Raw genomic sequence first — 27817 nt, forward strand, 5'->3', positions numbered from 1 at the left:
GGTTGTGTCGTCTTGTTCCACCATCTCTCCAGGGTTGTATTCCTCGGTGTGGTCCCGAGGCACCCTAGCCTCCTCCACATGGGCCCCCTGGTTCACCACCCCGATCCTCAGGCTTCGGGTGTTTCTGCCAAATGCTGTGCCGGGGTAGACAACAGGGCCAGGGCAAGCCGCACCCCTGGGAAAGTCGGCGCAAGTCGTGCACACGAGTAGCATCTGGCGAAGTGAAATGCATGGGGGCCGGAGGAAGGCGTAGCGACACGTGGGAAATGCAGATGGACCAACCCTGACATGGCGGCCTGCAATGAGCAAACGGACCACAACAACAACCCACAGATGATGAGCTGAGGCAGCCGCGACCTGGGTGACGCTCCAGACGGAAGGATGCACTACCCTAGGGTAGTCCGTCCGTGCGACAACCTGCCCCGTCCCTTCATATGATCCACGGCTACGTGATGATCTGGAGCTCGCCTATGGATTACTTCAACACCTCTTCTGCTGAGGAGATCGCAGCTCAATGCGGCACAGCATGAACGCCCCCTTCTCTCCCTGGGAGGAACGATGACCCTGCCCGACACGCGGCCCGACACTCACCACACGGTACATGCCGAATCCGAGAAACCACACTAGTGGGCTTGTCGTGCCGTCTGGCGCGACTGGTGATGTGCGAGTAGCGGCCCACCGCGCGAATAAAGCACGCCCACTCACTCGCCCAAGCCCACGGATGCGGGAACCCCAGCGCCAACTTGTACAATCCACGAAACGTCGATTCTTCCTTGTCAGAGTCATATCCACAGATGGGGCTCTCTACATGACCGGGGTAGCTGTTAGTCTCGTGCATGTGCGGCGCAGACTAGACGCAGCCACTGCAAGCCACAAGATATTCCCTCCGGCGGAGAACGAGGAAGAAAGCACAGAAGGCAACGTGGCGCAGCGGTCGGCCGAGAGAGCTTGGCAGACGAACCGTGGAACCGAGCCGAGAGGGCGCAACAAATTCATACGTCGTCCTCTCGGCGATGCACAGGGTCCCAAATGGTAGAGAGCCTCAATGGACACGCAGCGACACACCAGACAGCCGTCCAGCCATAGGCGTGCAGAAACAATCTTCCACGTCGCCCCCTGGCCCAGGCCTGGATCCCTGCAGCAGATCTCCCTTGGCGCCCTCACACTTTTCAGCTGCAACATCCACTTGGTATGCAGACACCCATGTCTCGCAGGCCATCTGGACGCCATACAGATTGGACCCCTGGCCGAACAAGGCACCGTCGAGTCGATATGGCAACCACAAGGGGCAAAAGCCTGCTAGCATGCACATCCGGGACAAGGATGAAAGGTGTCAGAAATTTGCCGAAGATTACCGGCAGACGAAAAAAATGTCCGATGGTTCCGTATCCAGGGCAAGAGGCGTCCAGGCTCGAATCTGACTGACGACCCATGCCGAAGTGTGACTGGTCGGACCGAGGCACAGACGTGCTGTCCTCATCTACTCGGTCATGATCCACGACCAGGATGTTCTAGTGCTGATAGGCCTAACTTGGCACACACATATTGGGAGGTGGACTACAAGGAAGACAAGCGTTCAGTGTGAGGAGATAGGATGCCTGCTTTGGACTCCAAAGACAGACAAATGAGAGGAAAATTGCATGCTGCTCATCCGCTCGAGACGTTCTGTTGGGGCTCATTCTTCACTAGCCGCATCACCGCCCTTCCCTGCCTTGCCAGCAGCAAGCGCAAGCACATCGACCCACGCCTCCGGGCGACTCCTCCCACCAGGATACACCGCGTTCAGGTATTCCTCCGCCTCGGCCGCAAAGTCCAGTAGCTGCTCCTCGGCACCCCACTCGCCAGTCGCCATCAGTCCGATCGGCACCTTCCCGCCCTCCACTGCCTCGTCGTATCCGACAGGGCAGCTCACGGCGGGACAACCCGTCGAGTTGGCGAGCCAGACGTACATCATTGCCCGATTCGTCTTGTCGCCATCGCTAAAGCCATACGCTTCGTCGCCAGGCTGGATCTTCCACCCGGCGTCCGGGACGGTGGGCGTGACGATCAGCAGGCCTGGGTACTTCTGATAGAGGAAGGCCAGGTGCTGCATCAGCAGCTCGCGTAGCTGCGAGTACTTGACCAGGTCGACGCCGGCCGTGGACGCGCCCACGGACAGGAGGACCTGGTTGCAGTGGTTCACGATGCCGAGGCAGTCGCTCGGTTTGGCCGTGCGGGTGCGCTGGTGGTCGAGCGCTTCGGTTAGTGTCCACGCCGCGTGCGCGAGCTGTGCCTCGTGTAGGTACGGGATGCGGATCTCGACCACCTCGTAGCCGAGCTTTGCCTGCAGATATGCGATTGCTTTGCGAAGGGTCTCGCGCACGACGGGGCTCGCACGGTCGAACCACTCGGTGTAGATGCCAATGGATTTCTTTGCAGACTTTGCGGGAGGGAGGGAGGTCGCAAAGGCGCGCTGGACCGCGTCCTCTGGATTCGGCGCCACCATGGAGCGGTAGGCAATGCGCAGGTCTGATGCCGTGGCGGCCATGGGACCCATGACGCACACGGCCGACTTCATCGTGATTGTGCGGTGCAGCGAGGGCTTGAGGCCGTACTGCCCGCAGAACGACGACGGGATGCGGATGCTGCCGCCCGCGTCCGTTCCGACGGCGATGGGGATCAGCCCGGCGCTCAGCGCGGAGCCGCCGCCCGAAGACGAGCCACCCGGATAGTAGCCCGGGTTGTTCCAGTTGACGGGTGTGCCCCAGCGCGGGTTGCAGCCCGTCACGTCGGAGCCCAGCTCGTGCATCGCCAGCTTGCCAATCATGAGCGCGCCGGCGGCCTGGAGCTGCTGGACAGGCCACGCCGTCTTCTTTGCCGGCTGGAATTGAGGATGTGCCGCGTCGTACTGCAGGCCAATGTGGCTGACATAGCCCTCGACGTCACAGTCGTCCTTGACGCCCACGGGCACGCCATCCAGCACGCCCAGTGGCTTGCCGTCGGCAAACCGCCGGGTCGATGCCGCTGCCGCCTCCATCACGAGCGTCTTATTGGTGACGGACCACGCAGACTCGTATTTCGCAGGCGGGCTCTGGCCGCGGGAGATGAGGGGCAGCAGCGCCTCTGCGACCTGCAGCGGTGTCACAGCACCAGACTTGTAGAGCTCGTGATAGTCGGCCGCCGACAAGAACCGGCCCGGCAGGGTCTCGGACTGGCGCGCTGTGAGCTCCGGCCCAATCTCAAGCCTGGCCATGGCCGTCGCATCGTCGTCGTCATCGTCACCGCTGCCAAGAGGCGTGACGGCCGACGACATGCGATAGTCGTATTCCAGGAGGCCTGGGATGTCCTTGATGTCGCCAAACTTGGCATTCGCCCACGCGGCCTTTGCCAGGGCCGGGAAGCGCGTCGCGCTGATGTTTATCCCCCCCGAATTAGCCGGGCGGTTGCCAGACACGCAGAATTGACGAGGAAGAAGCAGGAGAGGACATTTTGGGTGAAACTGTGTGTCGGGAGATACGGGGAATTCAACTCACAGGTTGGCCGCCACAACGAGCAACCACCCGCGGAGCACGGGGTTCTTCTCGTCGACCACCGCGTACGGCGTCTCCGGGCCCTCGCGGGCAATCGGGTAGCCGGCGAAGCGCTGCTTGGCCGCCATCTCGTCGTCGTCTGCTGCTGCTGCTCAAGGAGTAGTCCCTGTGTGTGTGTGTGTGTTTGAGCCGGCTGGTATTGGAGTCGTCTCTGTCTACTCTCGGTGGGAGAGATGTCCGTATTATGGCTGTCTCCAAGTAGTGCAAGGCGTCTTCTTCTTCTTCTTCCCCCCCGTGTTTGTAGTGGCGAGCCAAACTACTCTGCCAGATGAACCGAGGCAAGATGAAGCTGAAGAGGAAGTAAAGCCGTGCCTTGCAGCAGATCCACCCGAGGCGTAAGATAAAAAAGGGTGGCAAACAAACGGCGGGCTGGCTGGCTGGCCCCGACACAATCTATCTGGGCAAGATGGGCTTCTTATCAGCAGAGGATAAATTTCTAGAATCACAGATGTCGCCGAGACATAAGCAAGACTGTGGGGAGCTCCCGAAAGCTGAGGACAATCTTGAGGGGAGAGAATGTGCCCCGACGGCTGAGCAAGCAAAGAAAGCTGCACAGCGTTGGAGATAACCTCCCGTCTCTGCACAGGACGAACTCCCCGCGGGCTCCGCTTCGTCCAGGCACACACAAACGCACGCTGTTCAGGGGGGTGCGGGGAAAGCCATGTGGAGTCACAAAACGCGGCACGAGTTGGAGTACTATGGTAGCTTCAACAGAGGGACAGGAGGTTGGGAAGCATGTGATGGCCATCCTGGACGCGGCCTCGGGTCACGAATCCCCATGATAAAACAATACTTTTCCACAATTTGTAAATGAGTTTGATTTAGACAATGTCATCTGCCCCATCGTAAATAAAAATATGTGCTCTGATTCTCCCTTTGTCTGCATGGCTGACCATGACCATATCACGTTGTATTTCTGCCATCCCGTCGTCCGTCACAACTCCGCTGCTACCTACTAGTCGTGCAAGAAAAAAAAACCCCGCCAAGACGATACACTCGCTCTGCCAATGCTCTGTTGAAACCTTGCCAAACCGGCTTTCTCTACACGAAATGGTTCGCCGAGCATCTTCATCAATGGAAAGAACGCCTAACCCATAACTGAACAAATGTGCTAACCCCGGATGCCTTTGATGTGAAGCGAAATGTTGAAAGAAGAAGGACTATTACGAGACCTTGAAAAGATCGAGACGGCCCCAAGACCAGTAAGATGGGAAACTGGAGTGGCAAGATCGGCACGGGAAGTATTGTGTCGCTGACTGCAAGGGGCCGCAACTCAGTGCGCGGCCCGGTCTTCCTCCGGAGTCGTCATCCACTGCTTGCCCCAGTTCCCGCCTTCCGACCCGGGGCTCTTGCTCACGTCCCAGTCGCGCATCAGTCTCCATGCATCTTTATCGTCGATGCCAATGTCGAGGAGGTCGCAGCCTCGGTGTCCCCACTTGTCCGCGAACACGGCTTTGCCGGTAGTCGTCAGGGCTTGGATCCCAACCTCGAAGCCTTCGGGATCTCTGTAAAATGGTTCTCCAGCCCCACCCGCTTGTCTTGTGAGTTGATAGCGCGTGTTGTTCTCCTTGGCCTCGGCCATTCTTTCGACGACTTCGACAAGATGGAACCATGTCTCGCCATGCTTGGCCACCCACGGCTTCATGTCGATTTCCTGCTGCAGCTGTGCAGAGTCCGGCTCCTCGTCTTCCTTCAGCGTCTTCAGTGGCGCGAACACGGGGTCCTCCTCGAAAGTGGCGTGGGCTCCGGGGATGTGGAACAGCGCCCCAATATCCGTCAGGACCGCGTCGACTTCGTACACCAAGCCCGCCTCGCTCTGTGGCTGCCAGAATCCAGCCCAATGGAGTCTGAGATACATGTCGCAGTCGGCAGCCTTGAAGGGGATGTGCGTGTCCCAGCCACCCACTTCGAGGTAGGCATCGCGGTTGACGAGAGTGAACAGGTCGTAGGCAAAGAAATGGGTTGACCACGGCGGCATCTCAGGACCATTGAGATACCGCAATAGGCCAACTGCGCGCTCGTATATTGTCGCGTACGGATCGCGGTCCCAGTCATGATCACGGTCCTTCCTCTTGACGTCCTCGTCCGAAAAGACAATGACGTCCTGGTGGCTCCAGAAGAAATGCTCCCAGCTGCGCTGTTGGGCCACGTAGAGATAGAAGTTCTGCAGCTGCGAGAAACTCAGCAGAGTCGGCGTGGAGATGATGTTTACCCCCAGGGTTGCAAGGCTTGTGTGGTTCATGAAGAATGGGTTCTGCAGCGAGAGCTGATGCTGCTTGTTGGCGCGGAATGTGCCCGTGTTCTCAATGACGTAGATGTCGCCCGCGGGCCAGCCCGCGGCTATGTAGCTACTGACGCATTGGAGGAGAAGCGGCCAGTTCTGGGTGAAGCCTATGAGGAGCGGTGTTTTCTCGGGGACGTGCGGGAACGGTGGCTTGTTGTTTTCGAGGACCTCGGGGCTCTTGCCCGAATGTGTGAGCCATGGGAAGTGGTCCTTGATCGGAGGCGCGGCGGAGGGCTTGGGTTTGTAGACCTTGGCCCGAGGGGGCTCTTCGACCAGCTGCTGCTGCGCGGGCGGCTGCCCAAGGGAAGGCTTGTCGCTGCCGTCGGCAATAGCCTCGGAGTTCGAGGAGGCGATGCCCCCACTGTCCACGGCGGGCGAGTTTTGCAGCTGTTGTTGTTGTTGCTGGGCGTCTGCGTTGATGGCTGTGTTTGTGACGACGACTACATCATCGGGTCGCCTGTGGTCGTGCGCAAACCGAGCGAACGGCTCGCGGATGAAGAGCCAGACGAGGAGGGCGGCGACGAGGACGAAGCCGTAGCGGCTGCCAACGACAAAAAGTCTCGTCATCCTGAGCATAATCGATGGTCGGCGGAAGCGGGGATACCCTGATCTACGCAGCCGCTGGCATGGCGGGACGGCGGCTCCACGCGCGGACGAGAGGGAAGGTGAATTGCGTAGGGCGGGACGGCGACGGCGGTGAGGGTGGTGTCAGTGCCAGTGGACGACTTGGTTCGAGACACGCGCCTCGGAGAAGGGAGCGTGAAGAGTGGAATAGCAGATGAAGGAGAGGACAGGCGCAGGGCAGGGGACGAGCAGCAGGCAGGGCTCAGCTCAGAGACCCGTGGACCCTGTCGTGGGCTCCCCAGGATGCAGGCTGCAGGGGCTGATCCCACTGCAAGTGCTTCGCCTGCCAAGTGGTGGCGTGGGTCGGGTCAGCAGCAAGGCGAGAGAGCAAGCAGGCGCAAGATGAGAGCCGCAAAAGCTGTTCGAGGAAGTCGGTGCGGCTGCCCAGAAGAGACTGTTCAACTTAACAACTCTACTGAACAAAAAAAAAGTTTCATTTCTCGTCCTCCAGTTTCAATGCGATCGGCAACTCTGTTTGAAACCAACGGCGGATGTGGACGGGTGCCCGTTGAGGACGCCGCCTGTGCCTGACTAGCCCAGAAGAGTGCTGAGCTACGCTAGTAAGTAAGCTCAAGCTCAGGGTCCCATCCAACTTCATCCGCGCCGGGGCTGCCTGCTGTGGGCGGATCTCACGAGAGTCCACCACGGGTCGAGCTGTCGTGCTCTGCTTATCTGCAGTGTCGTCCAGAGATGTCTTTGACAGCACGGTTTCCGACTCTGAGTGGATAGGACTTGGAGGGGGGGCGGTCACCGCGCCCTGCTCCTGATCCCACGGCTTCATGGCTTAGCAGTGACCCTGGCAAAGGAAAATGACAATCAGTCAGGCACCCCCAAGGGGCAAGACCCCCCCTGCTCGACCACTTAAAGGACAGACAAGCCACCAGGCCGGCTGGTAAATAATGTTGTTTCCACACGAAGAAGGGTCCAACATGCACCACCATCCGTCTGAGCCCTCCCCCGATGCGGTCGCGGAAAACACCATTGGGTTAACTAACCAGTGGACCAGAGGCAAGCCGGCTGGTCGCAGACTAGGGATGATGCCGCGTCTCAAAGTGAGACAGAAAAGGCCTCTGCAAAGTGACGACAACAACGGCGGCGAACGACTGGCTGCCGCTGCAGGTCGTCATGATGAAACATGCTTTGCGCGGGATCGGCACACGACGGCCAGCAAGAGGCGCTCCTCCGCTGCTGAGAGGGGACAACACGCTAGTCCTCAAGTGATTGGTCTACATTGGTCTACAGTACGCTCGTCCACCGCGCCCAATCAAGTGATCACGCCACTGCTGGTGGTTGCGTGTGCAGGCCCAGGCGCGGTGTCCTCCACACTGTTGCCCCCTGTTCGTGATTACGGACAAGCCTTTCTGCCAAAACTCTCAGAGGCTGGGTTCAGCCGCTTCGACGCCACGGGGCGGGCATCTTGGACAACCAGTGGCACCCAAGGAAAAAGGGGCACGCAGCACATTGTACAGACCCGGTTCCTGACTAGAAGTGGGGTCCAAACTCGGTGCCTCATGTGGGGGTGGTGTGGTCCTGGACTTTGCCATCACGAAATGAAGACCGTTGTTGTTGTGTGCAGCCATGGCAGAGCAACAACAGCGATCAAGGCTGTCAGAATACATGCGTGTCAATGAGAAAATAGGTGGGATTGCACCGCGCCTGTTCACAATCTGCAGGGCTTTCTTATATGCATTTCATCATTCGCTACTCTCTGTCTGGCCCTTCCTTCCCACAGGCAGGCCTCGTGGCCAAACTCGCTCACTGTCGCCAACCGCTATACCGGCCGCCGCAACAACTCTACTAGCCCTGGTATCATGCTTCAAGGAAAATAATAATAATAAAAAGAAGTTTTACAAGCGAGAGAGAGAGAGAAAGAGAGATCTGGTAGATACAAGGATGGGGACAAATCGTTTTCTGGTGAGCCTACGCCCCTTCAGCTGGACAGTCGTACAGAAATGCGAAGACGGAAAGTGAAAAATAAAGATCTCTTCGAAAAAAAAAAGAATATGATGACAGAAGTGCCGAGAATCTTGATGGTGATTATGACGATATGCAATGGTGTGAAATGTATGGCCGCGTGGAACGGATTAAGGGTCAGGTATGAAGCAGAATATCAGTGATTCGTCAAAGACGTCGAGGTTGGGCAACGCCCCCGTGTTCATTCCTCGCGCACATCACCCATGAGGGCGTTCTTGCTCTTCTTCGTCGCGAGCTTGAGCGTGCTGAAGCGTTTGCGGATGCTAGCCTTCTTCATCAGGCCGCTCTCGCCGTTGGCGCCGTGGCCACCTTCCACCACGGCGGTGTGCTCGCCACCACGGTCGATGCCCTTCTCGACCACGTCAATAATGTCGCGGCTCTTGAGGCCACGGTCCTGCGCGGTGGACATGGATGGCGTCCCGCGATGATGCGAGTAGCCGTTCGAGTGCATCGTTTCGTGATGGGCAGGCGTGAAGGAGTTGTCACTAGATCCGTGCCGGAAAAAGCTCATCCTGTGACCATGGTCTTTGGTTCTGTCGGGCGACGCGTGGCCCGTCTCGCCATCCCCATTCAGCTGTGGCGAAGCAACGACATCGTTACCCGAGGACAGTGACTCCTTCCTCTTGCCCCCAAGGAAGCTGAGCCGGGCACCTCGCTGGCGCACAGTGATGGGCTGCACAGAGGCTGCTTCCTCGACGACGCCCTTTGACCCGGATGCGCTGATCTGGCCGAGTGGTGGCGAGCTGTCGGTCAGGCGCGGGGATCTCTGCCATGTAGGGGATGGCGTGCTCTGCTGGTCGCGCGGCATGGCGGCCGGAGTGAAGACGGCGATCTCTGGAGCGAAAGTTGACTCAAAGTCTGCATTTCGGGTTAGTCCACACGAGCATGACGCTGACACGAACCCCTTAAGCAAAACGACTTACGCATGTACAGATCCTGATAAGCCTTCCGCAGGATTGGATTGCTGCTTCGCGCAAAGCTGCTAAGACACCTCTTGAGCATGATCGCGTGGTCCACGAGAGCCATCTTGATCGCGTTCTCCTTCTCGCTAAGCTCTGGCTCGCCTTCGTCGCTCTCGTCATCGTCATCGTCCTCCTCATCCGAGTCCATGGGGTTCAATTCTCTGGACTTGTGCGCAGGCTTGGGAAGCAGCTCTCTGTAGCCCACAACACTTGTTTCTGACTCGGGATCAACCGAAATACGAATCGCGTCTACAAGGAGCTGAGCGACTTCTTCGTCACCTTCAGCGAGTCGCTTCTCCACGGCAGTCATCTCCTGCGTTTTGCGGACAATGCGCTCGAGTCCGGTCTCCTTGGCACCAAGCTGGACAGTGTCGACCTCCACAATCTCGCTGCGTCGGAGGATTGTTGGGAAGGATTCCGCCGTGGTGTACAACGTCTTTTCCGCGTGGTGAGTTGAGACAGGTCCGTTCGTGCTGCGCTTTGACGATACCGAGAACATCTGAGGGTGGGCAGAGAGGAGATAGTCACGGATGGGCTGCTGCACTCTGGCACGTTGGAAGACCGGGTGACTGAGATCACGGTGTGGGCTCACGGAAGACACCACGAGGAACTGGCCCTCAGTGTCCGAGTCCACATCCCCACTCGTGATGATCTGCGCAGCCTGATACTGGCCTTGCATGCGATCTGTGAACGCAGAGGTGCGCTCATTAGGAGATCCTTCGCAGATAAAGGCCTTATCACGCAGGGCTGTCGGGAAGCCAAGACCTTTGTACACAACCTTGAAGTACTTGGGAACCAGCCTTTCGCTCTTGGCCAAAGTCTCGTAAATTGTGGCGATGGCACGTTCGGTACGAGCCAGCTTGGCGAAATCGAAGACGTTGTTCTCGTACTGGTTCTGCAGCTCCTTGTAAGCAGCAAGAGCACTGCTCCACGCCTCGCCATCCTCAAAGTGCTTGATCATTTCGAAGTAGATGCGCTCCTTGCGCTCAAAGTGCGACTGTTCAGGCATGTCGGGGTCACGCAGCGCCCTCGTGTTCCTGGTAGGATCCCATTCGTATAGCTCGGCATGGAGCTTGAGTGCAAGTCCGGCTTCCGTGTGGTTTCTTGCTTCTGCCTGCAGGTGAGCGAGCTGATGTACGTAGCGAATGAAGATCTCTTCCTTCTGCATGTCTCGGAGGAACTCCATGAGCCGCAGTCGGTTGATGAGGTTTGATGCCTGCCCCGTGACCTCGCCGCCGTGAACAGCAACGAGAAGGTCGAGAAACTCGTCTACTGTTGCAATCAAATCCCTGAGCCCGGCGTACATGGCATCGTCCTCAATGTGCGATAGCGGCTCGAATCTGTCGAGCAGTTCCTGCACAAACAGCTTCTGCAAGATGCTCTCCGTCATGGCCTTCTCCTTGAAGAAGCGATCGAGACAGTCGATCATTTCCGTCTGGATAACAGACAGGTCGTCGCTGAGTGTCCATTCGCTGACTATCATTGTCTGCAAGACCTCGACAGCCATCCTCCTTAGACCCTCGTGCACACTGAGACACAGCTCTACAATAGGCCCGACCAGGGACGGGACATATTGGACCTGGTAGCCACCCATCTTGCTCAAGCCGTACCTCAAGCGCTCGTCTGCAGTCGTCTCCCAACCGATTGCTTCCCAGGTACGTCGGAGCAGCTCGGCGCCATGTTCGCGCACATCGCCGGCGATCTTCCACACCGCTCGGCGCTTTTGCTCGGGGAACGTCTCGAGCGCAAGGCACTCACTGCCAACAAGCTTGAGCAATGTCGTAAAGAACATCTTCCACAGTTCTGTATCAAAGTTCTCGGCATCGTCGGGATCTGGCAGGAAAGTATCCAGCATGATTGTGGACAAGTACTGCAAGGTCTTCATGGTCGACTTGTGGTGGTAAATATGCACGCTTAGCCACGTCGAGGGAAAGGCCTCCCCTTGCAGAATGCTCATGTGCACTTGCAGCATGCTTTTAAGCACGCTCGCCAGATCATCTTCGGTAAGCTCCAGTTGCATGCCCTGGGGTGAATTGGCTAAGGCAGAAAGTACGGCTGACAGCTCAATCAAAGACTCGTCGAACCGCACAGGCTCGCCGCTTATGGGCTTAGCAGGGAACGGATAGCTTGCGGGAAAGAGCAACGAGAGCTTATTCTTCGGTTGGCTTCCAGCGGCCTGGATCAAGCGGAAAGACTCCGTGATCTTGGGAATATAGTCGGGGACTTCTGGTCCAAGGTGATCAGCTTGACTGGCGATGATGGAGCAGCACAGCCTGACCTGGTCTTTCCATTGGTCTGTAACCTCGGTCGCCTCGCCCCAGTGAGGCGCGATCCACCGAACCGTATTGGCGCAGAGTGCGGAACGCTGTTCGGGTTGCGAGAAAAGTGCCAGCTTTGAGTAGTTGATGATCAGAACAAGCTTGTACAAAACGAGCTTGCCTTTGACCAGTGCACAAGAGTCGATGAAGTCAATTGCGATGTGGAGAATCTCCTCTGTGGTAAGAAGCCCAGTGAGCTCTGGCAGCCATGTGTGGAAATGCTGAACTGCCAGTGTTTGACTGCCGACGAGGACTGGGGCAGTACTGCGCATCATCGAGTCCAAGGCCTTGAAGATGTTCTGCAGGTGCCTGGTGAAGCCAGGATTGCCATTAACAATCCCAATACCGGCTTCCTTCGCCTTTTGCTGATCTCTAGCATGAGTGATGAATTTCAGGATGTACCGGACGACCTTCAAGGTGGCCCGGAGCTTGCGTGCAGTCTCAGGTTCTGTCGGTTTGGAGAGAAGCCTCGTGAAGGAGCGAACGAGACAAGCGGTGGCAAAGGGATAGTTGAACTTGGTCTCGGCGTACTGGTCGACAAGCGGCCCAAGGTTGAACCGCCTATCATGGATGATGTCTAGAACTCGCACCAGAGCCGAGAAGACCAAGTCTTCGTATTCGTCATTCTCCTGGTTATCGACGAGAACGCCAAACAGGGCGTCCAAAACCTCGTTCAAAAGCTTGACAATCTCAATCTCGGGTACGAAGATGACTTGTCGTAACAGGGCTGGTATCTCGCCCTTTGGAATCTCCTTCCACTTGAGAAGCCCTAGAATCACTCTGTCTTGGGAGAAACGCGTGCTGCACAAGTAGCTTTCTACCTGCAGCGTCGCAAGGGGACCAGTTACGTCGGATGAATCTACTCGTGGCCCCCAGGGTACTGACAGATACCCACCCTGGCCAGTTGGACCTGGTTGAGCGGTCCGAGCGCCGTCTTCCAGCTTATACAATAGCAGAGAATGTACGCCATCGCTCAAAAAAGCTTGTTGCTCCCATAAAGGCAGGTAGCCAATTGCGAATGGCGGATGCGGCAGGTCTGCGACGGTGACCATGACGTGAGATGTCATGACCTCTTCAGGAGATAAAGCTAGTCGGAGACACTGGTTCCAGCGCTCACTGCGTTCGGTCGCGAAGGATTGCCATGCCGAGACAGCTTCGGCGTTCGAGGCAGAATATATGCAGTTCTCTATGCGGTCACCAGATAACGAGCGCACCTCGAGTGTGACAGCGAGATTGTTGCCGTGCATGCTGCTTGGTAATGCGGTGGCGCTACCTCCAACCCGTGACAAGAGGTTCTGCCGTGCAAGAAGTGCTTGGTGTATGGTTATGTAGATGTCGGATCGTGGCTTTGTTGGTGCTCCGGGGAAACCCATCTTGGGCGTCTTGCTTATGCCAGAAAGTAGTGTTGGTGTCGCCTTGATCAAAGCGTCCGGGTCCTGGTGATTAAAGGGCTTCAGATGCACCTGCAACCGTTCCGCTCTCCTCGACTTTTCGTAATGACCAGACTTGCTGTCTAGGAGGTGCTTGACCAGGATGTCGCATTCGTCATCTTGCTGCCCGTCAAAGCTCGACTGATTCGTTGCAGACCATATCGTTACAACATGTTCCACCTCATCGGGCTGCTGCATGATGGCATTGATCTTGAGAACACCAAGCCCCACCATCCGGTCGACAGTCATCTGTGTGACCTGTGTGCCGTCACTCGAGGGTCGGGCACCACGGGATCCGGCAGTGCTGGGTGGTATCGGCCCTTCGCGGCTCTCTGTCCGGTCCGTCTGCGGTCGTTCTTCTGGCTGCTCAGACAGCGCATCGAGCTTGATCCCACCGCGAGAAAACGCAGAGCGCGTAGTCCCCCACATGAGGCTTCTTCTAGAAGCCTTTGTGCTACTCGAGGTCGGGGGTTTCTCTTTGGAGAAGGGAGAATTTGGTTGCGAGAACGATCCAGAACGAGAAGAAGGCTTTCCTGCAGTGATCTGCTGCGGAGCTCGTATTTTGACAACCAAAAACAGCTCGGAGTCGGCGGACGGAGCATCTCCAATGTCACCAGAAGTCAGATCAGTGAATAGAGTCCGCATATGGCCATCCTTGGAGTTGCCGCCCATGAGACCACCGGCTGGAATCTCGATGAGATAACTTTCCGACAAGGCCGTCACGGTGCCGCCCACTGATCTGCTGACAAGGGAGATGAGCAACGTTGTTGGCTCGTTGGATGACCCTGCGAAGCTTCGGATATCTACCATGAGGTGGTGTAGCGCAGTGATCTCCGCATGAGCTACCGGTGGCTCGTCCAGAAGACTCATGACTGATTGTAGCTTGGTGATCTCGACGACAGAATCCTCGCCCGTTAACACGCGACCTCTCTGCTGAGGATCGCGCACTATAACTTCACCGCCGCACAACTTGTTTCCCCGTACTAGATTCCAGACTGTCTTCTCGCGTAGCGCATCGTATTCGTTGGTCGTAAGCACATTGTGGAGGAATTGCCGCCGCGCCAGGTCCAGCGCCTGAATCAGCTGTGATACCTTGTCCAGAGAGCCATATTGCCGAGATAGGAGAAGTTCGTGAAAGTTGGTTGAGTGCCACTCGCGCAGGCACGACGCGATCTCGTCGATCAAAGGTTCAGAGGCAGACGTAGGCGACTCATCGCCAATCCTGAGCATCGGCACGGGGGCCGCAGGTTTGGGCTCTCCAGGGAGCCTCTGAGGGGGCGGTTTCGTCTTCCGCCTGTTATCGTCGACGGCGGTTGTGCTCCCACTGGTTCTTGCGCCCGACGTCTTGCCCGCCTCGGCTTGCTTGCGAGCCTTGGCGCTCGGCGAGGCCACTCCGCTCTTCCCAGAGTCGCTGCCAAACCGCCGTTCGCTCTGGTCTCCTACCAAGCTGACCCGCTCGTCGATATCTTCGTCGTCATCTTCGACCGAGGAGAGGTCGTCTGCCTCGCCCAGGAGCTCGCGAATCTCGACGCAGCTGCGAGGGAATATTCCAGAGAACACCCTGGCCTCCAAAGTCTGCCCCTTGACCGAAGTCAGGCCTGCCGTGAGTGACGGCGGCGCCAGGAGATAGCCGCGCAGCCATTGGCCATTGGGCGTCTCCTCAATGATGTATAGGTCATCGCCGATCTCGAGGGGCAGGTCGTGCTCGCCGAGGGGGGCGAAAGGGTATGTCGCAACTGCAAAGGCGATGCGCGGCAGCGGTTGCCAAGGCATTGGGATCGTTTGATTTCGGCTGCGCCGTCGCTACCTGGGTGTCGGAGGCACTTGCATGAGGTGTTGACGGATCGTGGACCCTTGAAGACCGGCCGGCCGTGCTCAAAAGCCAACCGCTCGCTGGAGAGCGCAGTAAGGGCGACTGTCGCGCGTCCGTAGTGTCGAAGGCAAAGGCCAGACGCACCCAAAGGCAGCTGCTGTGGCCTCAGTCGTAATTCCGCTGGTTAACCACTGGGAATAGCATGCCGAGGGCGGCGAGGGCTGGTGTGTCGCGATGGCGTGGTGGAGTGCAGCGGCCAGAAGCGATCCCCGCCTGGAGTGCACGTTGCTGGCTGGCTGGAGCTGGTGGGTTGGGGATGGAGCAAGAAAGGGGCCCGCGATTGAGCGATGGGCAGCCTGTCGCGACGGCGAGGCAGGTGATTGCGCGGTGATGCTGGCAGTCTGGGCTCGGGCGGTGCGTGTCGTGTCGTCGCGGATGGATAGGTACAGTACGGAGGCATGGAGGCTGAAATTATTGCAAGACAGGACCTCTGGCAATCCTCCGATAGTGCGATGGGGTTTCGCAACAGTTGCAAGGAGGTCCCAGGGGATGGGCGTGATGCCAAGCAAGGGTGATGATGGCCGCGGAATATCGTCCAAGACGCAGCAGACACATGCAGGCAGCGGCCTCGGGTGGAATTCATTACACGGCCATCTACGTCGGGCAGAGATCACAGTTGAGCCGTGCCTGCATCGTCCTTCAATCTCTCCCGCAGCGCTGCCAGAAACTCTATCTAGAGGCGCCCAAGATGCAGAAAAGCCACGAAACAAAACACCACAGCAACGAGACGCTGGCGGGCGGGCGGGCCCAGCACGGGGGCCGGGGTCTTGCCAGGAACACTCAGAAGCTGCGAGGTGACAGCCCGGCCCCCGTGCTGGGCCCTGCTAATAAATTACACTAACGCAGCCTGCCTGCCTGCCATCCGGCCTGCCACCCGGCCTCTGGGTACCGGGCATCACGGCCCATTTCTGACTCTACCTAATAGTTACTGCGTACAGCCGCGTCAGAGGGGGAAAAGGGGGCGTGTCTTTGTCGCACGCCAACGCGACCTGCAAAGAGTGGCTCCCATAGAGCACAACATCCAATCAGGGCTGCCCGGCCGTGCCTGAGACTTTTTGACTCCAGGCCGCGCGGGTGGGTGTGCTTCCGCGCTTTCTTTGCACCCAAGGGCGCGCCCGCATGGTGCCTGCAGCTCCGTCTTCTGCATGCAATTAGTACCTGCATTTATGTGTGCCAGCCCTGGTGGGCACAAACGGTGGATAAATTCTGCGCGTCCCGCTTGCCCCCATCATGACCACCACAACAACCACAGGGTGCTCGTGATAATCCACCGGGCCAGCCTTGGGCTACCACCCTCAGCACGCCATGCAAGTAAGGCCCGTCCAGTGTCCACCACCATATCTCAAACAGACAGGGTAGTCGAGCCGACCACCGGCAAAGAACCCCCGCCTGCCACTTCAGTCCACCCCAGGCTCGGACGAAAGTAATTGGCCACGACCCCAAACGACTTGTCAGGACGTGGAATTAGGGATGCGAGCTAGGTACTCAAAAAGTGGACAGCGGAGGGCATGGATACATGGGGCAATCCCTGACGCTGGCAGGGCCTGGACATGGACGACAAGCAGCACCGCGCTCCGTGCGTGCGCAAAAGTGTTTGTCCGCGACTGCTTCTTCCATCTGCCTGCAACGCCTTCCCATCTCGCTTGTCTCCTGCGTGTAAGCTTGTAAGAGGCTATGCAGCCCGCGGTAGGTCGCAGCATTCTGGCAAGATTGCATGACAGCCGGCTGTTGCTCTGCCCCTAAGCCCCTAAGCAAGTCACGGCATGACGAAGGTCACTGTAGTGACAGGGTTTCCTAGAGCAGAGCCTAGACTGCAGGTCAAACATATCATTGCTTGGCCAGATCTGGACCTGGATTCCACATGCTGGTACTAGTCACAATGTTGCAAGTGCAAACGCTGTCTTTGGATATCTCGCTCAAGTATAAGAGGCCCCCGGCAGGAGTTGCAGACACTCACTTACCTTGGCTCGACGACATTCATCATGATGAATGTGCTTCGACACGGTTTCAGACTGTTGGTCAAGGATGAAGCCGATCCATGTTGTATTATATAGGCGGCTATCTAGCTGTCTCCGTGGTGCGCTTTCAACTCTAGTTCGTAACCTTGCTCATCTGCACCAGGCGCTTGACGCCAACCATCCACTGGCCACACTCCTCGGTCTTGTCGCGCTGAATCTCAACCTGGAGCCGCTGGGCCTCCACGTAATTCTGGGTCTCTAGTGCATTGGCGAGCTGAGTCAACTGCTCAATGGTGTCAGGCTTAATGAGCTCCTCATTGTTGAGGTGATCAAACAGAAGACCAAGCCTCTTTTGAGTATCCTTCACCTGAGGCGCGAAGGAGGCAGGAGCCTTGGCCGCAACCCGTTGCATATCCTGGCTGAGCACATCAACCACGCGCAAGGCATTGGGTGGGATATGAGACCTGTCGCCGGCAGGATGTCTGGGCTTCTGGGGTGGTGCTGCCGCTCTCGGGGGCGCGGCTTGAGGAGGCGGCGGCGCAGGCGAGTTGCCAGCAGCACGGGGAGGCCCAGCCAGAGGCGGCCCAGCTTGCGGGGGCGCGGAGAAGCCTTGTGGCGGAGGGGGGGCAAAGTTTTGCTGCGGAGGCTGGTTCGTCGGCTGCGACGATGGCGCTGGGGCGTAGCGGTTCGTCGGCGGACCAGCAGATGGCGGCGGGTTGTATGGGGACCCTGTTCGGGGCACCACGCCGCCCATCGGCGGAGGTGGCGGCAGGCCCGAGCCGGCTACTGGGCTTTGCTGCATGTTGGGCGGCGGCGCGTAAGCATTGGCGAGTGATGAGCCGGTCCGCGGCGGCGGCGGCAACGCACCACCGAACTGAGGTCCAGTAGATGGAGAGCCAACACGCGGGGGCGCAGATCCCTTAGGGGGCGGAGGAGGAGTATTGGTGGCTTGGCCGAATTGACCCTGCGGCGGAGGTGACATGATGCCAGGCTGTGCGCCGAAGGGCGACGTTACAGGGGCCATGCTCGGCGTATTCTTCCTCGGCGGAGGCCGCGAGACTACGGGGACATCGTTCCAGTTGCCCACCTCCGAGAGCTTGGGAGGCGGAGGTCGGGAGGAGGGAGTGCCACTGCGAGGGGGGCCACCAATAGCTGTGGGCGGCGGTCCGTAGGCTTGAGCGGGAGCATTGAATTGAGGGCCTGGCTGAGGAGTCTGATATCCAGACTTGGGCGCGTAGGGGTTGTTTCCCGGTGGTGCGTACGGATTTGCGGCGGGCTGCTGAAAGCCTGTTGAGGCATTGGGAGGCGCATACGGGTTGCTTGCGACAGGCGTGGGTACACCATACTGCTGTTGTCCTGGTGTCTGCGAGGGGGCGTACGCCGAGGGTGTGACGGGGTTCAGGGGTTGCGGAGCAGGCTGAGGAGCTTGGAAGCCCATGCTAGGCTGTGCTCTTGACGACGTACGAGCCCCAGCAGCAGGCTGTCGAGCGGATGTAGTTGCGGTCGGTTTCTTGGTCGCCAAGTTGACCCGCTCCCTGGCGAGCGTGGCAGGTGGGTACTGAGAAGGGAGTAGGCTCAGGTATTTTTGGGCGATGTCCAACTGGCCATGGGCGGCAACAATGTCCGCGTACTCGACGTACTTGTCATAGAGTGACGCCAGCTTCCAGTCGGACGCCAGACCGATCTCGCTGTCCTGGAACTTGGTAACGTGACGGAAGATGCTGACCTTCTCGATAAACTGTTGCAGGGTACGGGCGTGGATGGAGAAGATAGTGTCGTCACCGTTGGCAATAGCGGCCTTCTCGGCCTCCTCAAGGTCCGAAATCCAAATGTCTACAACCTTCTCGAGCTTTGATCCAACAAGGAAGCAGAAGCTGGCATCCTTGCGGTCACCAGATTCCAGGATACGGTCACCCAGAGCTTCGCACAAGTCTGGGAACTCTGCCGGGTCCGCGTAGGTGCAGAGAGTGACCATAGTATGCTTCCAGGCGGAGAGATCGGCATTGTAAACCACGTCCCAAAGGTTTTTGACAATGACAGAGCTGAGGAGGCGGAGGTAGCTCGGCATGCCGGTCTTCTGCGTCAGATAAGCAGCTTGGACCTTGTCCACAAGCTCCTTACCGCCGCAGTTGGCAATCATAAAGGCGTCTGCCATGCGCTTCTCTTTCAAGCATACCTCGACAGCCTTGGCAAAGTTGCCCAGCGTAAGTGCTTGGGTGATACGCTTTTCTGAAGCAGAGTCATTGTCGTCAAACAGGCTGAAGGGGTTATCTGTCTTTGCACCTTTGGTTGCTGACAAACTGGCCAGGAAGTCCTCGCCGTCGACTTCTGCGCCGTCGGACGAGAAAAAGGTAGATATCCGCTTCTTGTGGCCCTTGACATCCAACGTGGCCTTGGGTGCCGGAGGCGCTTTGTCGGCCTCGTCTTCGGAATCGTCCTCATCGTCCTCATCGTCAGAAACACCATTCACGGCATCAGCCACGTCCAGGCATTCCACGATTTTCTGGCGCGGGTTCTCGGCAAGGAGAGTCTCCATGACTTGCCAGTCGGCCTTCTCTTCCTCGGTCTCGGCTTCATCCTTCCGTGCCTCGCAGATCGCCGCGATGCTACCAGATTTCAATGACTCTTCAAACTTCTCAGTTGCGGAACCAATGTCGGAGTCAACAGTGAAACGGGCGATCTGGATGCTTGATGATCGCTTCTGGCCAGACTGTGACGCTGTTGGTTTGAAGACAATGAGCTTGCCACCGAATCCGAAAGATGCACCGACTGGTCTTTCGAGCCACCGAGGCGCCTTTGGCAGCGAGAAAGCGGCACCTTGCGGTTGTGTCTGTGCTTGCGTGAAGAAGTCCTCACCATCCAAGCTATTCTGGACGATGTTCTGTGTAGCTGAGGGATTGGTGTTCTGCAGTGTCTGGATGGTGATCTTCCCATCGAAAGAAGCGGTGGCCGATATACTCGGGTTGTGGGGGTTGAAGCGGGTGAGGAAAGTCCAGTTGGTAACTTCGGGGAATTCCCCAAAGCGCTCGCCCGTGGCTGGGTTCCAGATCAGGGTGCGGTTGTCCTTTCCAGACGAGATAAGAAGCTCGGGATCTTGGAGACACCATGAGACCGAGAGGACGCCTTGCTCGTGGCCCTGCAGAGTCCGTTCCGGGGCATTCGAGTTCCGAAGATCCCAAAGCAAGATGACAGGCGCCGTGTCGTCAGGTGTCGCTGTCAAAAGCTTTGTAGAGTTGTTCGGGTCCCAGGCAATGGAGCTGACAGCCTTGCGATTGTTGTTCAATGTCAACGAAGCCTTCTTCGTCTTGAGATCCCACACTGTCACGAATCCTCCCGAGCCACCTGTGGCAAGGATGTGCGCGACCTTTATGTTCCAAGCGACACATTCCAAGTCGTCTGATCGCGCAGCGGCGGTGCCGAGGCGGAATGCGCTCTCGGGGTCATTGACATCGTAGATGAAGAGCTCGCCCTTGGCACCGGCAGTCGCAAGGATCTGTGGCCGGAGAGGGTTGAACTGCAAAGACTTGACAGCGCCGGTGTGCTTGGTTGTCCGTGAGATGAGGGCGTCATCGTCGCCGTCCAGTAGTTTCTCAGCGTCCCACAAGTCGAGCGATCCGTTCTCCAGGGCGCCAGCAATGATGCCCTTCGGGTGGGCTTCGGAAGGTTGACCCCAAGCGATATCATAGAATCTGCAAAATCGCTTGTTAGCTGTTGCTTCTAGGCGAAGAAGAATTGCTCTTCAGGAACATGCCTTGAGTCGGTGACGATGCTGGCTAACGGCTGCTGGAGCTCAAGAGGCTGCTGCTTGTCATCGAGACCTAGGTCCCATAGCTCTAGCTTGGTCTCGTCCGAGAAGTCTGCGTCGACAGCTCCAGCTCGTGTACCTGTGACGAGGTATGGCTTGCCGGCGCCTGGCGACCAGGCAAACGCCGCGGTGCGCGAGATCTCCCGCAGTCTGACCATGACGACAGCCTGGGCAGCAGCAAGAGGGGCACTCGGGCAAGGTCAGGCGGTGGAGGTCGCCGGAGGGGTAGTATGGGAAGAGAGAAGCAGCGGTGCCTAGATGCCACAGGGCATTGAGTGTGTCCAGACCAGCTTGGAGTGCGATACCACCTGTGGCAGAAGGTTGTCGAGAGCGTTCTCCCGCGATGCTAGTTTGGCGGGTTTAAGGGGTTTTGAGGGGGCCAAGCTGTTATGTGCCACATCAATTGTTGCCAGATATGTAGGCTGCGTATCACCACGCCTAGCTCACCCACCCGCATCTGCCCCACTTCCTCCAGCTGGCCACGGGTTCCTTCCCTTGTGTAATTTGTGGGGACTGCAGAGGTGTCCATTGTGCCTGCCCTGGCGGGCTCAGATCAAGAAGAGGTGGCTGCAAAGCTCGCCGCGCGCAACCATCGCTCGCATGTGCAGCAGCTCCCTCCCAGGCCGAGAGCTGCACAGACCACCACTTGGCTACCTAGGTAGGATCAGAAGCTAGCCTTCCCTCACCTCCAGGAAAAGTATCACGCGGCAGGCATTACGACAAGCTCTAACAGGCTGTGCTCTCACAGGCCGTGATCTCAGAAACTATTTGGTCTGATCCATACAGAAAGGCGCCTGGATCTCCGAATTGCCCTATCGACACAGTTGCGTAGAGGTACTCAAACTCACATTTCACGCCCTCATAATACTCAGCAGTCCACCAACATGACCGACTCGGCCCGCTGGAAAGCAACTGTTTATGTTGGCGGACTGTCGTCTTATGCCACCACAAGCAATTTGCACGACGCGTTCATTCCGTTTGGCGAGATCGCAGAGATCTCACTCCCGAAAAATGACCACCCCAACGCCACAGAACCCCACAGAGGGTTCGCGTACGTTGAGTACGAAGACGCCGATGATGCCAAGGAAGCAATCGACAACATGGATCAGTCCGAGTTTTTTGGTCGGGTCCTGAAGGTGTCTGCCGCGAAACCACCAAAGAGTGCCAATGAGGGTCTGGGCAGCAAGACCGCAGTGTGGGAGCAGGTATGTCTTTCCAAGTCTAGCTTTAGACTGCATCAGACACTCGTAGACTGACACGTTGCAGGAGGGATGGCTCGCAAAACATGCTGTGGATGATGAGGATAGGCTGAGTGCCGACGGCGCGCAGGCTACAGGCGATGGACGGGCAGAGGACCCCATGCAAGGGTTGGAGGGGTTGGATGTCGCCGGGCCGAAGCCGATGTAATATCCAAACCTAGTGGTTGATTCTGGTCTTCTCATACATAGCGATGGCGTTTTGGGATAAAGTAACGAGTGAAAATAGACATGGCACTACGAGTTCGCGGTACTGAGTCACGAGCCACGACTCGATCCAAGCACTTTTCGGGCAAGACTGAGGCACGCGAATGTCCTCGACGCAAGGCAACAAGGAAAGGATGAGACACGACATATGCTTCACGGACCAGCTTGGATCATATTACAAAGGTCATTCTTTGTAGAGAGAGGGTGACGCCGTTGCGATTGGCAAAAGCGAGCCCGCATTTTGCCTTGATATATACCACAAGGGATGTTTTGCTAACACTCCAGACCACTTCCTCCGAGCTCCTGTAGAATTTGGTACACATTGATGACTCCCTGACAAATGAAACCGCGATGTTCATTGGCATAGCTTCTGGGTTTCCGACCATTTTCTAGTGGTGCTCGGCGTGAGGGGCGTCGTCCTTGCGGTTTTGGCGGGCGAGGCGGAGGTTCTTGTCGACGAAGAACTTGCGGCCGCAAGAGTAGCCGGCAGCCATGACGGCGAAGCCGACGACAACAGCTGTGGTAGCCATCAGTACAAACGAAATGTCTATGAAAGATGCGAGGGTAATCTGGTGTCACTGACCGAGGGGCCACAGCTCGGCGGGGACGTCCTTGATCTTCCGCAGGCGCTGAGAGACAGTGTGGGCTATATTTATGCGAAGGTTAGCAAGCCGCTCAAGTGCATCTCCCAAGGCAATTGGCAAGTCGTTTGAGCATACCACTCTGGTCCTCCTTCTGCAGATATCCAAGAAACGGTTAGTAAAGTTTGTCCATCTCGTCCGAAGGTCGGCTTTCGCGGGATCGTGGCTCCCTCTGACCGGAGGGACGAGGGCAACGTACGGGGAGAGGAGCCCGCATGCGGCGGGTGGGCATCATCCGAAGGGCACGAGTGGCGTACATGTTGGCGGTGTTTGTGCGCGCTGGCGAGAGAGGGGGGATTGGTCTGGTCGGTGGTGGACGGGAGACGAGGTCGTCGCGGTGATGGGTGCGTGATGCGGTTGGCAGTGGTCGGCAGAGTGGAACGGCGTGCCAGCAAAAGTGCTGGCAGGTGTCGAACGATTGCGCAGAAACATGACGGAGCCAGCTGCCACGCCACGGCCCGGGCAGGCACAGCGCCCAACGAGAGACTGTGTTGCGGCGGGAGAGCTTCCTCTGTGCTTGACTCGGACCGGGACAGCCAATCAGGCAGCGCAGAGCTGCTGCAGAGTGGGGCACCAGGACGCTGCCAGGTGGGCAGCTCGACCTGGCAATTAATCGCTCATGATTCGACAGTTGGCCCCTCTGGCTTCGGGAGTCCTGTTGCTTCCATTGCTGTTGGCCAACAGCAGCCGTGCAGGCCCCGAGCACCTGGACAGCCGCCAGCCAGCCAGCCAGTGAGCGGCGTCCTGGCCGTGCCTGCGCTGCCAGCCGAATTCTGCGAACCTTCACCACACCACTCCTCCGTCACGCCGTCATCAACCTCACCCTCCCGACCTGCTACCACAACGCACCCTGCCAATTCGCCTTTCCCATTGCAGTCCAGCCAACCGCCAACATGTCCGACGACGAGCGCGAGACCAAGCCCTTCAAGTTCGTCACCGGTACGTAGCTTCAATATCCCCCGCCCGACAACTTCCTGGGCGGGCAACATGGCATCGTATGATCATCATCGCTAACATCGTCTGCAGCTGGTATGAAACATGCCCCGATCCGATTGACCTTTATCATCACCACCAATGCCCTGCGCGCCACCAGACGAGCTTTGTAGCCACCAATAGCCGTCTCTTGGTCCGCCGAGTCCGAGGAGAATGCGCCACTACGATGCAGCTGTACCTGCAGCTCCCACGACCGGCTGCTAACTCTCGAATATAGGTGTCGACGCCCGCTTCCCCAACCAGAACCAGACCAAGCACTGCTGGCAGAACTACGTGGACTACCACAAGTGTATCAACGCCAAGGGCGAGGACTTCGCCCCTTGCCGCCAGGTAAACATCGGTCCATTGCACCAAAGACGAAGTGACGGATGTCTCGGTGATACTAACAGTTTCGATCCGCAGTTCTATCTTGCCTACAAGTCCCTGTGCCCCAGCGGCTGGCACCAGCGGTGGGATGAGCAGCGCGAGGCTGGCAACTTCCCCGCCAAGCTCGACGCATAGATCGATCACCATAATGGTGCCTGGAAGGAATGTACTATGTGAGTAGAAGGGCGGCCACTACACTGTAGTATTATCACAGTCGAATGGAGAAAATAGAAGGAATTGCCGCGTCCGGCATCCCGCCATGATGCGCATCCTCATAACGTATACCCGCTCGCATATTTGAGAGTTTGGTATGTGGTACTCCCTTGACAATGGTGAAGCCGATTGTGCATACCCAATGTCGTTTTTTGCCATCATGTCCCTCTTGAGTCTAGCGACGGAACCCTTGAGTTAAGGTCAGGGTCAGTCGTGGTTGCAACACAGTCCGCTTTCCAGCGTAGGCATATCAAAGTTGTCATGGCATGGGGCGGATGTGTCCTCATATAAGCACCGTTGTTGGTGGGACGTGACCAACGCGAAAGATCTCGAATGGGTCATCTGTTTTGAGTTAACAGTGTATATGAAGGCTCCTGTCGAAAGCATCGCTTGCATCCTTCGAAGTTGTAAAGCAATATGCGCAGATTGTGAAGCTGCATAAAACACACGCAGTGGCGTCAAGGAGCAGCTCATTTTGCACCCTCCTCTTCCTCATCAGACGAGCTCATGAACTCATCGTCCTCGTCAAAGCCGGCGAAGACCCGATTTTGTGGTCTTGCAGCTGGAGCAGTGGTCTGTGGTGGCGAGTTGGCCTTTGAGCTACTGCTCGATCCGGCAGCTTGCTGGGCCTCTTCTGCATCTTCCTCGTCCTCCATCTCCGAATCGTCACCAGTCTCGTCGCTTGTTGCCGAACCATGGGAGGTGCCGAGCAGGTTATCCTTGTAGTGACCGGCTTTCATGGCGGCAAGCACCGCTTCGCGCGTGCGCTCACCAACCTCTTCCTTATCCTCCACCCACTTGCCATCGAGCCGGCCTCGCGAACTGTTCTTGATTTCGTGTTCTTTCTGCTCCGCGGCATCGACAATCTGTTGCCATCTCTCGCGACGCTTCTCTTTCTCCTTTGCCTCCATTTCCGGCTTGATCGCCAGGTACTCAGCAAGCGCCTTGGCCTCCGTGACTGTCCGTATCCTTCGCCCATCCAAGTTTCTGCTCGAGCCGTTCTCATCGCCCTGGTTCTTCTTCTTCCTGGACGACATGCGACCACCGGCGGCACGCAGTTGGGAACCAAAGCCTCCCTTGCCACCGCATAGTGGCAGAGACAGCCGGAGCGAAATGAAGTCGTCCTCTTGAGAGCATAATGAGGAAACTGGCCGCTGTACGCCTGGTACGAGTTGCTTGTTTGATATCGTCGTAAGAATGTATCGCGCTTCTGAAAACGGAAGCTTGTCCTCGATGCAGGCGTGGATGTCGTTTGTGGTCGCATGAGAGGATACTGGAAAGGTCAGGGTCGACGGGAGACCCAGGCCTGGGAAGGTCGTCACGAAGACGTTGATGTTGCGCGGTGACATGTTTGCGAGTGATTCTCGTGGCTTTCAACGCGGACTTTTGGGACTTCCGGTTGCTTGAAGAGGTCAGAGGGTGACTGCGGAGGGTGGTGGCAATGGGCGTTCGACTGTTGGCAAGGCTGCGTCAGATAAGTTATCGTCACAGGCAGCCTGTTCTCCGTTGCGCAACCTCAGTCCTGCGCGCTCCGCAGCTGGAGAGCAACCCCCGAGCACCGAGTGTGGGGGCCTCCTCCACCCTTCGAGCCAATGGAGGAAGCGGCGCCAAGATTTCGACCAAGATCCACCACTTGTACCTATGTACTCTTTGCGGCCACAGTGCTTCAGCCACAGCAGCATGCCGCGCAGAGCCATGGTCGCTTCCAATCCGCAGCGCCCCACCGGAAAGCCACATAGGGTTTTGCACACACCAAAAAATATCCGCCCCGGCCGTCAATTCGACCTCGAACACTCCTGGCTGTACGCATCCCCAAGAGCTCGTCCCCGCCAGCCCATCACCATCAACCTCGACAACGCTCCCCGTCTTGACGCCAGACAATACCGCCAAGATGCTGATTCCCAAGGCTGACCGCAAGAAGATTCACGAGGTAATTCATCACCACCACGTCCCGAAGCCACCAAAATCCCCAACATCGAAATTTCCGCGCACGCCGATGGCCAATATCGAACTTTTGCGATGGAGGAGGATCGGGAGCACGATTGCAGCATGGAAAGCGAGAGTTGCACGAATCAGGATTCTAACATTCTTCTTCTACACTACAGTACCTCTTCCGTGAGGGCGTGATGGTCGCGAAGAAGGACTACAACCTTCCCAAGCACCCCGATATCGACACCAAGAACCTTTTCGTCGTCAAGGCCGCCCAGTCCCTCACCTCGCGCGGCTACGTCAAGACCCAGTTCTCGTGGCAGTACTACTACTACACCCTCACCCCCGAGGGTCTCGACTACCTCCGGGAGTGGCTTCACCTCCCCGCCGAGATCGTTCCTTCTACGCACATCAAGCAGCAGCGCTCGCACGCTCCTCCCCGTGGCATGCTCGGCGGCGAGGGCGAGCGCGAGAGAAGACCATTCGGCGGCCGTGGCCGTGGTGGTGACCGTGGTGACCGGGAGGGTGGTTACCGACGACGTGACGCCGGTGAGGGCAAGGAGGCTGGCGCTCCTGGTGAATTCGCTCCTCAGTTGTGAGTTATCCCTTCAACATCCATCCGGCACGACGACTGTGGCTTGCGCCCCAGATCGCGCGACACCATGTGGCCATTGCAGATCGATCTCAGTACTGACTCTCGTTTTACTATAGCCGTGGTGGCTTCGGCCGTGGCCGTGGTGCCGCTCCCCCTTCGTAAGGGACAGTCCGTTCTTCATCAGCAATTTCTCTGTGGGACAAAAAAATGGATTCGCTCGACGCACAGGAGGGCCGGCATGGTTGCGTACTCTAGGGATTGGAGGACCTGCATAGTCGCGCTTCTGGATGCGCGATAGAACTCGTGGGGGCTGAACCCCCTCGCTTTGCACAGGTGGGAGTTATTAGGTGGTTTAAATACTCGGAAACCGTCTTCTACGAATCAGGGTCATGCTTTTTGCCGTTATGAGGAAACCAAAAAAAATATCCGAAAGCACCATCAGCTCTCCTGCTCCGTGATATAGGCCAAAATGGTGACACGTCGGCGTGTGACTATTCATTCATCCCACTGCTGGCAACCTTGGCGCCGTTCCACATCTCGACTTATACACCGAGTCCTTCTTGTTTGAATACTTTGCCCTCATAGTGTCTCTTCTATGCCTTCGAATCTTCGCCCTTCTCTTGACACCAATGTTGCACTTTTAGGCGCTGAACCCTCGAATGGAACCGGGCATATTATCTCAGATCCGTACTAATCTTAGTCGAGAAGTCTCAGCGGAAGTTGCCCCGGGGTAATTCACCAAAGTTGACGAAGGGAACGTATACTCTTCCTGACATAAGCCAAGTATACCAGAATGAGACCCCCGATCAAGCACAAATAA

At 57.5% G+C, this 27817-nt stretch overlaps 10 protein-coding genes across 10 annotated transcripts; 4 read left to right on the forward strand and 6 right to left on the reverse strand.

The window, feature by feature from the left end:
- Nucleotides 1–1675: 1675 nt before the first annotated feature.
- On the reverse strand, nt 1676–3637 carry B0I36DRAFT_371079 (amidase signature domain-containing protein; the record flags this gene model as incomplete). Its single annotated transcript, XM_046159984.1, has 2 exons — nt 1676–3389; nt 3513–3637. The coding sequence occupies 2 exons, from the start codon at nt 3635–3637 to the stop codon at nt 1676–1678; spliced, it is 1839 nt and encodes a 612-aa protein (XP_046018432.1).
- A 727-nt stretch (nt 3638–4364) lies between these two features.
- Nucleotides 4365–6641, reverse strand: B0I36DRAFT_310561 (uncharacterized protein). Its single transcript, XM_046152266.1, has one exon. The coding sequence runs from the start codon at nt 6427–6429 to the stop codon at nt 4843–4845; it is 1587 nt and encodes a 528-aa protein (XP_046018433.1). The 5' UTR covers nt 6430–6641; the 3' UTR covers nt 4365–4842.
- A 1297-nt stretch (nt 6642–7938) lies between these two features.
- On the forward strand, nt 7939–8551 carry B0I36DRAFT_9489 (uncharacterized protein). Its single transcript, XM_046163636.1, has one exon. The coding sequence runs from the start codon at nt 8056–8058 to the stop codon at nt 8446–8448; it is 393 nt and encodes a 130-aa protein (XP_046018434.1). The 5' UTR covers nt 7939–8055; the 3' UTR covers nt 8449–8551.
- B0I36DRAFT_310563 (C2 domain in Dock180 and Zizimin proteins-domain-containing protein) lies at nt 8454–14591 on the reverse strand. Its single transcript, XM_046152267.1, has 2 exons — nt 9375–14591; nt 8454–9309 (listed from the first exon to the last, which is right to left on the reverse strand). The coding sequence occupies exons 1-2, from the start codon at nt 14389–14391 to the stop codon at nt 8633–8635; spliced, it is 5694 nt and encodes a 1897-aa protein (XP_046018435.1). The 5' UTR covers nt 14392–14591; the 3' UTR covers nt 8454–8632.
- Nucleotides 14592–17094: 2503 nt separating this feature from the next.
- On the reverse strand, nt 17095–21170 carry B0I36DRAFT_9501 (uncharacterized protein). Its single transcript, XM_046163638.1, has 2 exons — nt 20744–21170; nt 17095–20681 (listed from the first exon to the last, which is right to left on the reverse strand). Exons 1-2 carry the CDS (start codon nt 20953–20955, stop codon nt 17126–17128), a joined length of 3768 nt encoding a protein of 1255 aa, XP_046018436.1. The 5' UTR covers nt 20956–21170; the 3' UTR covers nt 17095–17125.
- Nucleotides 21171–21269: 99 nt separating this feature from the next.
- B0I36DRAFT_379365 (peptidyl-prolyl cis-trans isomerase E) lies at nt 21270–22392 on the forward strand. The gene is made up of 2 exons (XM_046160763.1): nt 21270–22002; nt 22064–22392. Exons 1-2 carry the CDS (start codon nt 21682–21684, stop codon nt 22202–22204), a joined length of 462 nt encoding a protein of 153 aa, XP_046018437.1. The 5' UTR covers nt 21270–21681; the 3' UTR covers nt 22205–22392.
- On the reverse strand, nt 22393–23357 carry B0I36DRAFT_310571 (uncharacterized protein). The gene is made up of 4 exons (XM_046152268.1): nt 23101–23357; nt 22980–22995; nt 22844–22906; nt 22393–22777 (listed from the first exon to the last, which is right to left on the reverse strand). Exons 1-4 carry the CDS (start codon nt 23158–23160, stop codon nt 22650–22652), a joined length of 267 nt encoding a protein of 88 aa, XP_046018438.1. The 5' UTR covers nt 23161–23357; the 3' UTR covers nt 22393–22649.
- A 437-nt stretch (nt 23358–23794) lies between these two features.
- On the forward strand, nt 23795–24395 carry B0I36DRAFT_371082 (cytochrome c oxidase polypeptide vib-like protein; the record flags this gene model as incomplete). The annotated part of the gene is made up of 3 exons (XM_046159985.1): nt 23795–23840; nt 24112–24224; nt 24297–24395. The coding sequence occupies 3 exons, from the start codon at nt 23795–23797 to the stop codon at nt 24393–24395; spliced, it is 258 nt and encodes an 85-aa protein (XP_046018439.1).
- A 548-nt stretch (nt 24396–24943) lies between these two features.
- Nucleotides 24944–25822, reverse strand: B0I36DRAFT_344139 (telomere stability and silencing-domain-containing protein; the record flags this gene model as incomplete). The annotated part of the gene is made up of 1 exon (XM_046156233.1): nt 24944–25822. The coding sequence occupies one exon, from the start codon at nt 25820–25822 to the stop codon at nt 24944–24946; it is 879 nt and encodes a 292-aa protein (XP_046018440.1).
- A 376-nt stretch (nt 25823–26198) lies between these two features.
- On the forward strand, nt 26199–27448 carry B0I36DRAFT_310577 (Plectin/S10 domain-containing protein). The gene is made up of 2 exons (XM_046152269.1): nt 26199–26403; nt 26579–27448. Exons 1-2 carry the CDS (start codon nt 26365–26367, stop codon nt 26999–27001), a joined length of 462 nt encoding a protein of 153 aa, XP_046018441.1. The 5' UTR covers nt 26199–26364; the 3' UTR covers nt 27002–27448.
- Nucleotides 27449–27817: the final 369 nt, after the last annotated feature.

Source organism: Microdochium trichocladiopsis (assembly GCF_020744255.1).
Source record: "Microdochium trichocladiopsis strain MPI-CAGE-CH-0230 chromosome Unknown B0I36scaffold_1, whole genome shotgun sequence".
NCBI classification, from domain to species: Eukaryota; Fungi; Ascomycota; class Sordariomycetes; order Xylariales; family Microdochiaceae; genus Microdochium; species Microdochium trichocladiopsis.

What these genes read in the sequence shown, in the direction of transcription:
- B0I36DRAFT_379365 (XM_046160763.1), top strand. Translation starts at nt 21,682, where the DNA reads ATGACCGACTCGGCCCGCTGGAAAGCAACTGTTTATGTTGGCGGACTG. An exon ending in AGACCGCAGTGTGGGAGCAG is followed by an intron (nt 22,003 to 22,063) that starts GTATGTCTTTCC and finishes GACACGTTGCAG; the next exon opens with GAGGGATGGCTCGCAAAACA.
- B0I36DRAFT_310563 (XM_046152267.1), bottom strand. Translation starts at nt 14,391, where the DNA reads ATGCTCAGGATTGGCGATGAGTCGCCTACGTCTGCCTCTGAACCTTTG. An exon ending in TTATCAGGATCTGTACATGC is followed by an intron (nt 9,310 to 9,374) that starts GTAAGTCGTTTT and finishes CCCGAAATGCAG; the next exon opens with ACTTTGAGTCAACTTTCGCT.
- B0I36DRAFT_9501 (XM_046163638.1), bottom strand. Translation starts at nt 20,955, where the DNA reads ATGGTCAGACTGCGGGAGATCTCGCGCACCGCGGCGTTTGCCTGGTCG. An exon ending in AGCATCGTCACCGACTCAAG is followed by an intron (nt 20,682 to 20,743) that starts GCATGTTCCTGA and finishes GCGATTTTGCAG; the next exon opens with ATTCTATGATATCGCTTGGG.
- B0I36DRAFT_310577 (XM_046152269.1), top strand. Translation starts at nt 26,365, where the DNA reads ATGCTGATTCCCAAGGCTGACCGCAAGAAGATTCACGAG. An exon ending in ACCGCAAGAAGATTCACGAG is followed by an intron (nt 26,404 to 26,578) that starts GTAATTCATCAC and finishes TCTACACTACAG; the next exon opens with TACCTCTTCCGTGAGGGCGT.
- B0I36DRAFT_310561 (XM_046152266.1), bottom strand. Translation starts at nt 6,429, where the DNA reads ATGCTCAGGATGACGAGACTTTTTGTCGTTGGCAGCCGCTACGGCTTC.
- B0I36DRAFT_310571 (XM_046152268.1), bottom strand. Translation starts at nt 23,160, where the DNA reads ATGTACGCCACTCGTGCCCTTCGGATGATGCCCACCCGCCGCATGCGG. An exon ending in CGCCGAGCTGTGGCCCCTCG is followed by an intron (nt 22,778 to 22,843) that starts GTCAGTGACACC and finishes TGGCTACCACAG; the next exon opens with CTGTTGTCGTCGGCTTCGCC.
- B0I36DRAFT_9489 (XM_046163636.1), top strand. Translation starts at nt 8,056, where the DNA reads ATGGCAGAGCAACAACAGCGATCAAGGCTGTCAGAATACATGCGTGTC.